The sequence below is a fragment of the Dipodomys merriami genome, unplaced genomic scaffold (assembly GCF_024711535.1).
Source record: "Dipodomys merriami isolate MVZ:Mamm:240054 unplaced genomic scaffold, mDipMer1.0.p SCAF_89, whole genome shotgun sequence".
Taxonomy (NCBI): Eukaryota; Metazoa; Chordata; class Mammalia; order Rodentia; family Heteromyidae; genus Dipodomys; species Dipodomys merriami.
Window position 1 is genome coordinate 3,617,325 of NW_027206501.1, and position 12,683 is coordinate 3,630,007.

Sequence of the window (12,683 nt, forward strand, 5' to 3'; positions counted from 1 at the left end):
GATAGTTAAGAGACATGGACTGTGTGCTCAGAAAAACATCTGTGGTGAAACCCGAGCCAGTGGCTCACACCTGTAAGCCTAGCTACTCAGGAAGCTGAGATCTGAGGATCACGGTTCAAACCAGCCTGAGCAGGAACATCCGTGAGACTCTTATCTCCAATGAACCACTAGAAAACCGAAAGTGGGGCTGTGGCTCAAGTGGTAGAGCACTCGCCTTAAGCTGAAGACTATAGGGACAGTGCCCAGGCCCAGAGTTCAAGCCCCACGACTGACAAAAACAAAGCAAAACAAAAACATCTCTGGTGAAAAGCTTTTCCCAGCTCTTCTGTAGAATGAAACCCTAGGGACACCTAGTGTTAGAAGAAGGAAAACAAAATGCAGTGGTGTGTGGATCTCCTCTCCCTCCTGAGCCCAAGGCTGTGTGAAGGGGGAGGGGAAGGTCAAGGTGGAGCAAAAGGGGTGGGCCAAGCTCTTTCTCTTGCACCTTGGGTTTCTGGTGGCTGAGCTGAGAGTCTTCAGAGGTGGCCATCACTTGGGCCTCTGTAAAATCAGCTGCCAGGTGACCATCGGGAGACTGTTGGGAATCACAGGACACAAGATGGTGCCTTGTCCAGGGCAGAGGTGGGGTCAGGTATGCACTGAGTTTCTGAAGATTCAGAGGACAGGTGTGTAAATCCTGTGGCTGGAAGACAGAGGTAGCAGCAGCTGATTCTCAGGTAAACCACTCACGCTGCACCACAGGTTTGTCCTCCCTGGCCATCCTGTACCCAGGCCCATAGCCAGCCCCAGTCTCCTGCCTCACACTGTGAGGAGGCTCCGATGGCCCTAGTATCCCTACGCCTTGAGCCAAACCTTGTGATTTTGCTGGTGACTTGGAGATTAGATTCTCCCAAATATTCCTGCATGGGCTGGCTTCATACACCAAAATCAGCCTCCTCAGAAGCTAGAAATATAGGAGTGACTCACCAAGCAAGTTTTTTGTTATGTTCATTCAAGTTGATATAAAGAGAGTCACTGTTAGCTACTTGAACTGGAGACATGATAGCAGGTAAAGTGACGATTTTGCCACATGACATTCAGGAAACAAATGCAAACCATGATTGTTTCCTGCTTTGAGAACACAATGTAATCAATGGTTCCACGTGAAACTTGTATACACTAACTGGAAAGGTAAAAATCTGAGATCTCCTGAAAGAGGCTTTGTTTTTTAGAAGTTGGAGGGATTTGGGAGAAATGAATGGGCAGGCAATGCTTACAGAGAAAGTAAGGAAAGAGAGAGGGTGAGCCATATAGAAGCTATGTAGCCTGCAGAACTGGTTTATTGGATATCATTCATTCACCAGCAGAACACAGACATTAGAAGACTGCCCTCAGGTATGTGTCTAGAAGTCCTCATGGAGTAACAAAGGTAAATATGTCAACCTCCACCACTGTCTGCCATGGCCTCACATAGCTCTGCAGAGGAGGTAGGTCTTCCTGGGATAATGGAGTATGAGGGAGCCTAAGAAAATCAAGTACTCAGCTCAAGGAATCCTGAGGAACGCAGAGAGCTGGATCGCTCCTCCTGATAGCCTTTCACCACCAAGGAGTCAAGCTACACTGAGACTGGCAGCCAAGTCCTTCTGGGGTAGGGGCTGGCTCCACACACTTTGCAGCACCTGGTAGCCTGGGTAGGAAGAAAGGTCAGACAGTTAGAAGCACAAAAAGCCTGTGTGGAGACACAGAAGGAGGGGAGAGATATGAGACATTCCAACACACCCACCTCTCTATGGGAGCCCATTCATATGCTCCGATTCATTTTCCTCCCTCAATGACTTGATTCAAAATATGGTTGACTCAAGCCTGTTTTCTCCAAAAAAAAAAAAAAAAAAAAAAAAAAAAAAAAAATATATATATATATATATATATATATATATATATATATATATATATATATATATATGATTGACTCTAGTGTCCTGCAGTGCAGGGGGCTGTGGGACCACCTAGATTCTCAGATTCCTGAGCAGTCCAAGTCTTTAAGATGCCATGTATGATCACCAAGCTTGGCATCAAGGCCTCAACCACAATTCGATCAAAGGCACTTACCTTGAGTTTGATAGTGAATGTTCCTGTGCTCCAAAAGCCATATCATTCCCATCAGCCACTACCTGGCCCTAGGTGTGCTCACCAGGGTGATGCGGGTGTGGCCTGTGACTGTGAACCAGGGCTCCAGCTGAATGAGGCTGTGGCTGTGCTCCTCTATGCAGGGAAGTTATCTGTCCTCCTGCCCTAGGAATAGAAAAGGAGAGAGGAAGAACAGGAAAACCACCCACAGAACTGGGGGCCAGGTGACTGTGAGAGTATGGGCCTGGCACAGATCAAAGAGGGGACAAAGGGTAATATCCATAAGTGTGAACACACAGGAAATGGCACAAGTTTCTGATTGTCTTGCTTCAGCAGTACTGGGAGCACAGCTTATGTACCAACACACCTGACCCATTCTAGAATTTAGTTCAATGCCATTAAGTTTACCAGCAGCTGGGGCTGTTGGTTCACGCCTATAATCCTAGCTACTCAGGACACTGAGATCTCAGGATTGTGGTTCAAAGCCAGCATGGGCAGGAAAGTTTGTGCCACTCATCTCCAATTAACCACAGAAAAGCAGAAGTGGCACTGTGGCTGAAGTGGTAAAGTGCTCACCTTGAGTTGAATTGCTGAGGGTCAGTGTCCAGGACCAGAGTTCAAGTCCCAGAACCAACAAATACATTTTTTTTCTGGAAGTTTGTTAGTTGCTCTGCCATGTTATGCTTTGTGGGTTTTTTTGAATCTCATATTTACTGTGGGGGTAAGTAGATTTCACTTAAATTATTTTATACTGTTTTTTTCAAGTACTCATATTTGAATTCCAAGCCTCATTCTTGCTAAAGGAAGCTTTTGACCACTGTGCCCCTACTCTATTTTTCCTTTCTTTTCTGATAGGGTCTCATGCTTTGTGCTTGTACTAAAACACTACTACTCAGACCTTCCATATAGCAGAGATGCAGACATGTACCACCACGCCTCACTTGGTTAAGATAGGGTCTCCCTAGTGCCTATCAAGGGAATGCCCAATGACCCAACAACCTCTCTCCCATTGTCACCCTTAAAGGTTCCACCAACTCTCAATAGCACCACACTGGGAACCATGTCTTTACCACATGGCCTCTAGAGAACCTTCCAGATCAAAACTATACATATGTGTTCTGGAATAATGTTCTCTGATGTTGGGGTGGATGCATAGAAAAGTTTCTGGGATCAGATGTTTGATTTACAGTAATGAGAAATGTGTGAACGTGGTCACACCCTGGACTTGGTCCACCCAGCTCCAGTCTTTGAATGTGGTAGGTTGGATTCAGAGCCTTGCACTCCTTAGGCTTGCTATTTCTCTGATGCTCTACCACTTGAACCATGCCTCTGGCCTTGATTTTTTCTCCTGGTTATTTGAAGGTGGAAACTCACATACAGATTTTCTGCCCCATTGGCTTGGAATTGTCATGCTCCTTGACTCAGCCTCTTAGCAGCTACTTTTAGAGTCAGGAGCTGCTGGTGCCCAGCTTAGTTCCTAACCCCATCAGCTGATTTCTTCAGAGAGTTCCTGCAAACTGAGCAATGAATGCCATGAGTTATTACTGACACTGGGGACATTGAAGGAAAGCTGCTGAGAAGGAGCTTGGCTTTTACCTAAGGACATGGTAAATCCTCCCTTTCCATCACCGTGTAGTGTTGTCATAGACCAGACAGACAATGAACATTTGAACAGTTCAGGAAGATACTATACAGAAATCCAATGTCTTATCTTGGGCCTTCTAGGATTCAGGGAGGAATTATAGTTTCTTCCTATCTTGAAGGGTTTTTTTAGATTGTTTTCATTTTTTAATAAGTTTTTTTAATTGTGAAAATACCATACAGAGGGGTTACAATTACATGAGCAAGGTAATAAGGCAATAAGTACATTTCTCATCAAGCATTATTGTCTACTCCTTTGTTTTTCCCCTACCATCCCTGGCCTTCCATTTTCATCACTATACTGCCTCCTCAACCCCCACCGAAGTTGTAAAGTTTGTTTTCAACATAGCATTTTGTACATCTCATTGTTGTAATGAGTCCACCTGTATCCCTTTTTCTGTATCCCTTTTTGTCTCATGGTGGTGGTGCAGTGTGGGCTCCTTCTCAGACGTTGAGGGTAGTAGTCTGTTGCTATACCAATTGTGACACATCTCCAGCCATCCTAAAATTTTCATGCTAGAGATTGCAACTCCAGAATTTCTTCTGGATAGCACATAAGCAGACATTGTGAGGGCCTGTATTCTTCCTACACAGGTGGCCACTAAAGATCTTTCTAGAACCCAAAGGTATCCAGTAATTCAGAAGTGTCAGTTAAGGAATTGAAATGTAATGTGGGAACACTCTGAATTAAGATGTGCTGTTGTAATTATAAGTTTAGTATCCTAAAAAGTTGAATCTGCATGCTTGTAATCCCAGCACTTGGGAAAGAGGCAAGAGGGTCATCAGTTTGAGGTTAGCCTGGACTCCGTAGTAAGATTTCACATGAACAAAGACATCAAGCCAGGTGATGGTGGCTTATGCCTATAATCTTTCCTATTCAGGAGGCTGAGATCTGAGGTTTTTGGTTTGAAGCCAGCTATGGAAGTAAAGTCTGTGAGACATTTTTCCCAATTAACCTGCAAATGTGGATTTGGTGCTGTGGCTCTAGGGGAGAACTCCAGCCCTGAGCAAAAAAGCCAAGTGAAAGCACAGATCCTGACTTCAAATTCCACCACAGGCACATGTGCATACCCATATACGCATATACATACACCATATAATAACATAAGTAGAGAGACAGAGAAAAACAGAGATGGAGAGAGATAAATAAAGAAGTATGTGTTTGGAGCATCAGCTGTGGGAATGAAGACCACTCTGAGCAGCCAGAATATGCATATCTCTAGCAAGAGACACACAGTGATCATGAAGGCAGATTACAGTGAGATTACAGAGACGGTGTAGGACTCCTTCTCTTTGGGAAAAAAAGAGCAGACTCCAGGCTGCCAAATGGGAAACAGAAAACCAAGCACTGTTCTCACTGTGTCTTCATGAAGAACCTTCTCTTGGTAATCCAGCAGCTCCTCTTACAGGATGTGCTCTGTGTCAGCTCCTTTCCCTCAAGATTCTTATTCAGGAGCTGGGTCTCTTATTGAAAGGGGAAATTTGGTGGGTGAGAAATACATCTGGAGTGTGGGTGAGGACAGGTGTGGCTTGTTCAGTGTCTGAAGACCAGGAAATGGTTTAATCCTTGAAGGAAAGGATGCTGACCTTCTTTCTAATTCAGCTGCTATTAGCACAACAAACAAGATATCAGGGAAATTTTGGATGCTGTTTGTTTCTAGAAATGAAACAGAAAAAGGAGGAAAAGATTAAACTGGTGAATAATTAGTGGACCGCTGAAATATGATCCAAGTTTATAATGATGGTTTGTGATATTTTCACGATGCAATAAAATACTTGTAGCTTATTTTTGTAATGAGAACTACTCTGAAGACAGATTAGGAAGTTCATCCTGTGAGACCAGCCTGAGCAAAGGATTGAGAGACCTCATCTCAACTAATGAAGCTGGGCTTGGTGGTATTTGCCTATCATTTGCTACATGCCACACTAGTCCTGGCAGAAACATAAGATCCTATTCCAAAGCTGACTCAAGCTGAAAGAGTGAGCTCCAGTAGCAGAGTCCCTAACAAGTACATGGCCCTGAGTTCCAGCTTCACTATCGATATGACTCCCAAAAGAAAAATGCCTGAACTTTTTGTTTTTGCAACAAGAGTCTTGCTCTATTGGGCAGTGTGACACTGAACTCATGAACATTGTTCTTTAGTCCCTAGTGCTGGGATTCCAGTTGTGCTCCACCACACCCCAGTCTGCAATTAGAAATTTATTCCTGCACTTTGGAATAACATGGAGAAATATGAATCAGTAATAAGGAAAGGATTAAAGTACATCCATCCCAAAGAGAATTGTATTGGTTGAGATAAGTTCTATAAAAGTAAAATTAAAAAGATGGAAAATGCTGTATTGTAAAGAAGTTAGTGGATATGAGAGGGTAGGGAAAGAGCTCTGAGTGTTTGGTATGGTGAACATTGTATAGTTTTGCTGATACTGGGGCTTCAATGTTGGATTTTGCCTTCCCACTCAACTTGTTTATTCAAGGCTGATGTTTTACTTCTTAACCCATGCCTTCAGTTCTGGTTTTGTGCTGATTAGTTGGAGTTAAGAGCTTGTTAGATTTGTCTACCCAGCCTAGCTTTGAATCTCACTCCTCAGTTATCATGTTCCTGGACAGCTGGGATTATAGTCATGAAGTACCAGTGCTTGTCCCATTTAATGAGGATTCTTGATTATGAGTGATAGCAGTATTTTGGCATGCCATGCTGAGTATGAACCCAGGCCTTGCACATGCTGTGCAAGGTTTACTATGAGCTACAATCCATCCCAACCACATGTTACGCTTACAGTCAACTTTTCTTTATGTATGTGCATGAAAATGCATGCATTTCATCACAATGTTTTTGTGTAATTTAACTGTATAGGTAATAGTAGCACATACCTGTAATCCTAGCCATGTAGGCAACTGAGGAAGGAGGATCACATGTTCAAAGTCAGCTGTACAGTTTCATGAGGCCCCATCCCAAAGTCTATCAACAAGGTTGGGGATAGTTCCATGGTTTCCAGTGTGTTTGGAGTGGGAAGGGGAGGGGGGCTGTGTGTTTCATTTTTGTACTTCTTTTGTCTTTTTCTTGTTTAATGTGGTATCCTGCCATTGAGTTCCTAAGTAATGCTCAGATGCACACAACTGTGTGCACAGGGCTGTTCATTTTCATTGCAGATCAGGCAGGGATGTTCTTTATCTTGTAAAAAGGCAATCTGACAATCTGGTCCTGTAGTTGATACTAAGAGGCAAACAGCACTCACACAACTGTTCTGGTCCTGTTGTGACATAGCAGCACCTGAAAATTTGATTCTAGCAGGACATCAGTGGTTCATACACAGCCTTTATTGTATAGAGGAATGTTCCATGGATTCCTAATTTTCCCAAAACCTTCATCATAAAGGGGTGTTGGATCTTGTTGAATGCTTTTTCTGCATCTATTGAGATAACCATGTGGTTGTTATCCTTGCTCCTGTTGATGTGATGAATAATATTAATTGATTTGCGTATATTGAACCATCTTTGCATCCCTGAAACGAAACCTGTTTGATCGTGGTGTATGATTTTTTTGGATGAATTGTTGAAGTCCATTTGCCAAAATTTTGTTGAGAAGTTTTGCATCAATGTTCATCAAAGAAATTGATCTATAGTTCTCTTTCTTTGATGAGTCCCTGCCTGGTTTTGGGATGAGGGTTATGATGGCTTCATAGAATGTGTTCGGTAGTGAACTTTCTCTTTCCATTTCATTAGTACATTTCTTATCAAGCATTGTAGCCTCCTCCATTGTTTCCTCTTCCCATCCTTCTCCCCCCCTCCACCCAATTCTCCCCACAGCCCCCCCACCCCTCGACCAAAGTTGTAAAGTTTGTTTTCAACATAACGACTTGTACTTCTCATTGTTGCAATGGGTCCACCTGTATCCCTATTTAAACGATTTGTTTTTTCCCTTCCCCTCCACAAATTAAACTGATATCAAATACAGTGAAAGCAGGGGTTATACTATGGCGGAGAGTCATACAAAGCAACAAAGAAACAATCTTATAGATATGTTAGAAACAATCGCATGAAAGAAAAAAAAACATTTGAATACATATCTTAGGGTTCATTTCCCTAACATCACCTTATCTGACCTTTTCTGCTTGACTCAGACATAGACTAGATATTGCAAATAAGGGAAACCATGGGACCTATGTTTCTTCATCCAATTATTTTGAAAGGCTTGCCTTGCAGCCAGGCATTGCTGGATCATGCCCCAATTCCTAGCTGCTCAGAAGGTTGAGATCTGAAAATTATGGTTCACATCTCATCTGGATCAATGAACCCAACAGATTCTTACTTCCAGCCAACCAGCAAAATGCCACAGTGGAGGTATGGTGGCTCAAGTAATAGAGTTACAGCCTTGAACAAGAAAACCAAGTAAGAGTCAAAGTGCTGAATTTAAGCTCAGAGGCTGGGAAAGTGGCTCAGGTACAGTGCTTGCCTTGCATGCATGAAGCCCTGGGTTCTATCCTCAGCACCACATAAGCAGAAAAAGCCGGAATTGGTGCTGTGGCTCAAGTAGTAGAGCACTGGCCTTGAGACGAAGAGCTAAAGGACAGTGTCCAGGCCCAGAGTTCAGAACCCACAACTGACAAAAGAGAGAGAGAGAGAGAGAGAGAGAGAGAGAGAGAGAGAGAGAGAGAGAGAGAGAGAGAGAGAGAGAGAAAGAAGGAAAAAAAGCCAAAAGCAATGACTTTCATCAGGGCCACAGAGTGAGGAAGTATCACAACCGACAAAAATATCAAGATATTATCTATGCCATCAAGATATTATTTTTTCTCTAATGGAGGAAGACTTAAAAGACACTGCGCTAGTATTTGCTTTGACTGAAAATTAGCATCAGCAAATCAAGTTGTTAAAATCAAATAAGCAACACCTTACATTGATGACTACTAGCTTTATGAAGCTATATTTTTCTCTAAAATGTATAATCTGAACAAAATATGAAAACAAACTGAATGCAGAAGCTAATGTTGGTTTTACTTTTGTTTCTTTAGATTTAAAAATGTTGTTGTAAAGGTGATGGACAGAGGATGTACAGTTACACAAGTCAGGTAATGAGTACATTTTCTTTTAAATATTGTGACTTTCTCCCTCATTCTCTCCCCGTTATTCCCCTCCCAGCCATCTCCCCCCAACTGTTATAGGTTATTTCCAACACGGTGTCTAGGGAGTTTCACTGCTCAATTGGATTACCCTTTTTCCCCCATTTCTGTGCTTCTCTGTCCCGTGGTACTGTTTGCAGTTCCTTTATTCCTGTTTTTTATTTATTGCCTCTGTTGATGTTTTTTGATTTCTGTTCCCTTTAGTTGTGTATAAATTTATCTGATTTATCTGTTGAGGTTTTTTGATTTCTGTTCCCTTTAGTTGTGTATAAATTTATCTGATTTGGGGAGAGAAGGGGGAAGCACGGAGACTGTGTTTCTCTCCTCTTAAACCTGGTGGAAACTGAGGTGACCTGGGTGAGAGTTGAGGATCACTGCAGTGCAGCCCAGCTCTCCTACAGTAGTTCCCTCCTCTGGCAAGTGTGTGGTAGCAGCCTGATGCCCCGTGGCTCCACATGTGATCCTAACTGATCAGGAGGTTCAGGTCTGAGGATCACAGATTGAAGCCACCAGGGACAGAAAAGTTCTTGAGATTCTTATTTCCAGTTAGCCAGCAAAAGTCAAAAGTAGGCTGTGACTCAAGTAATTGAGTGACAGCCTTGAGTAGAAATGTGAAGATACAGAGGCCAGGCTCTGAGATCAAGTCCCAATACCCCAATAAACGGAAAAGTCCAGTGGCCCAATGGAAATATGCCCCAGGCACCTCACAAACCCAGGGTGATGACAGCCATAAGGACGGGTGAAAACAGGTTTTCTCATCCCATCATATTCTATAGAGTCCCAGCAGCTTAGAAACTTTCCCAGTGAGGACTCAGTGGGCCTGTATAAGGCCTGAGTACAGGCAAAGCCAGGTGCTGTTGGTTAAGGGCATGGAGGAAGCACCTGACAGCCAGTGAGTCTTGCTGTCAGCAGGGAACAGACGCCACCTGTCTCAGGAGATGCTCACACACCCTCAGTGCTGGAGGAAGTCCTTCCCTTGCCTTATGCCTTCCCATCAACACAGCTTGGGGAATGCCCTGGTGATTATTAGAACTGTTTACATTCCTGCTCACCAGCATCTATCATAGAGGGAAAACAAAAGTAGCCTGCATGAGTTTTCATTGACTTCCACTTGAACCCAGGAGGCTCTCATTGGGGTTGGAAGGAGGATTTCCACTCCCACCCATTCCCAAGCTCACCACATATCTTTTCTGCCAGCCAGGCCTCCAGGCGACCCGCTCTGGGACTCTTCAGGGGCTTGTACTGGAACCAGGTGGGCACCTTGAGAGGCTTCTGAGCACCTGCAATGGAGTCCCTTCTCCCTGCTGCAGAGGCACAAGAGTCTCAAACTTCTTGGAATGGCCATGCTGGAGTCTCCCTGCAGGCAAAGAAGCTTTGGTGAGCTGGAGACTGAGCTGGGATTCCCCTGTGCCTTATTTAATGGCTCTTGATCACCCTCTTCCACTCCTGTACTTTCAATTGTATACTAAACTGTTCCTCCTCCTCCCTCCTCCTCAACACCCCTCCTCCCTATTTTCCTTCTGCCCACCTGTGCTTCCTCTAATCCTAGCAAGGTAGGAGGGAAGTTCATTCCACACTTTCAATGTCTCTGCTGTCTAAACCACGTAATATTTCTATATGGTTTTCTCTCCTACTCATTAAGGATAGGAACGCTCATTAAGAATAGGAAGCTACAACACTGGAGCATAATGCCCAGACCAAGCCACAGGACACCTCTCAGAATTCAATCCCACTCCACCTGTGCTCTCCGTGGGAGCTCTAGAGGCCAATAAAGTGTGAGGGAAATTGCAGGGCCAGAGGTCTTAAGACTTGAGCAGAACATAAATGCAAAACCAACCCAAAGGCCAGGCTCTATAATGGGCACCAGTAACTCATGCCTGTAATGCTACCTACTCAAGAGGCTAAGATCTGTGATTTGGGATTTGAAGCCAATTTGGGAAGAAAAGCCCCCATGAGACTCTAATCTCCAATTTACCACTCAAAACCTGGAAATGGCACTGTGGCTCAAGTCTAAATGCTAGCCATAAGCACAAAGACAGTGCCCAGGCTCTGAGTTCAAGCCCCACATACAACGGGGTGAGGGGGGAGGAAGTTGGGCGCTGGTGGATAATAGTGGTAAATTTGGCTCCTCAAGAGGTTGAGATCTGAGGGTTAATGTTTGAAGCAGCCTGTGCAGAAAAGTGCATTAGACTCTTCTGTCCAATTCAGCCAGAATGGAGCTTTGGTTGAAGTGGTAGATCACCAGCCTTTTGAGAGCAGAGACCTCCTTTCAAGCCCCAGTGGCAGGTTAAAAAAAGAAACCCTAAGAAAAGCAAAACCCATAACACATGCTGGGCATCCAGCAGAACAGTTAGGTGAGGCTAAAACTGAAGTTCAAGCTTCTAGACTGCCCAACATTTCACCCAGAAATTGTGGTGGTATTGAAAGAGTTATTCAAAGAGCAATTTGACTTGCCATGCACTTCCCCAACAAAGAGAATCAAATTTAGCATTCCCAAGAAGACATCTATCTATGTATCTATGTATCTATGTATCTATCTATGTATCTATCTATGTATGTATCTATGTATCTATCTACATATCTACGTATCTATCTATGTATCTATGTATCTATCTATGTATCTATCTACATATCTACGTATCTATGTATCTATCTATGTATCTATGTATCTATCTATGTATCTATGTATCTACGTATCTATCTATGTATCTATCTACGTATCTATCTACGTATCTATCTACGTATCTATCTACGTATCTATCTATGTATCTATGTATCTATGTATCTATGTATCTATCTATCTATCTATCTATATCTATCTATCTATCTACCTGCCCACCTACCTACCTACCTAGATCTGTGTTTGAACTCTTGGCCTTAAGCTTCCAAGGCCAGCATTTTATCAATTGAAATATACCTCCACATTTTTGTGATTTTCTTAGATTTCTTATAAGGCTTTGCATTTTGGGCCTGGCCAGTGTGGACTGATAACCTCCTGATTTTGGAATGTAGGTGAACATCACCCCTTCCATTTTCCATTGATTCACAGGAATCTTGCTACCTTTTCACCTGCACTGTTCACAATTTTGGTTTTCCACATCTGTTCCCAAGCATTAACTAGACCTACAGGCCAAAGTCTGCACACCTGGCCAAATATTTATATTTTTTCCACAAATGATAAAATGCTTATGATTTACACTTTATCTCACTTAGCATTTTATCTTGAAGCTGTTTCATTTGGCACTTTGTGCAACACTCCAAATCTTCTTTCCTTCTTCCTCAGTCCTCTTTCTCCTCATCTTCAAAAAAATATAAGATATATATGTTTATGTATAAAAACATGTATGTATTAATGTAAAATAGAAAAGAGACCTCACTATATGTTTCTTTTGTTCCTCACATAGTATCCATTTTATATATTTCTAAAAGCATACATTATTTGAGCACAGGTGGCTCATGTCTGTAATTCTATCTACTAGGAGGCTGAGATTGAGAATTGTGGTTTGAAATTCAACCTGAACCAGAAAGTCCAAGAGACATTTAACTTATGTCTGGTTAACCAAAGAGCTGGGCCTGGATGTCTGCCTCAAGCTGTGGAGCACTGGCCTTGAGCAATGAAGCTTGGAGACAATGACTGGACCATGAGATCAATTTGATAATGCATGTGCAACATACATGGTCTAAAATGAAGTCCTTTCTTCTTTTAGATATGGTGAAATTATTCTATTACTAGAAGGATCAATGTCACAAAAAGGTTACAAAGTTCAATAGGTATAGTAAAATCTGAATTCATCTGAATTAAAACTATCAATCTGGTT

General features: G+C 42.8%; 1 protein-coding gene across 1 annotated transcript in view; it reads right to left on the reverse strand.

The window, feature by feature from the left end:
- Nucleotides 1-10,092: 10,092 nt before the first annotated feature.
- LOC138820461 (regulating synaptic membrane exocytosis protein 1-like) overlaps nucleotides 10,093-12,683 on the reverse strand; it is a 294,074-nt gene continuing 291,483 nt past the window's right edge. Inside the window, exon 7 of the mRNA XM_070012142.1 lies at nucleotides 10,093-10,222. Coding sequence (XP_069868243.1) covers nucleotides 10,095-10,222 — 128 coding nt within the window. The 3' untranslated portion in view covers nucleotides 10,093-10,094. The remainder of the gene's footprint in view (nucleotides 10,223-12,683) is intronic.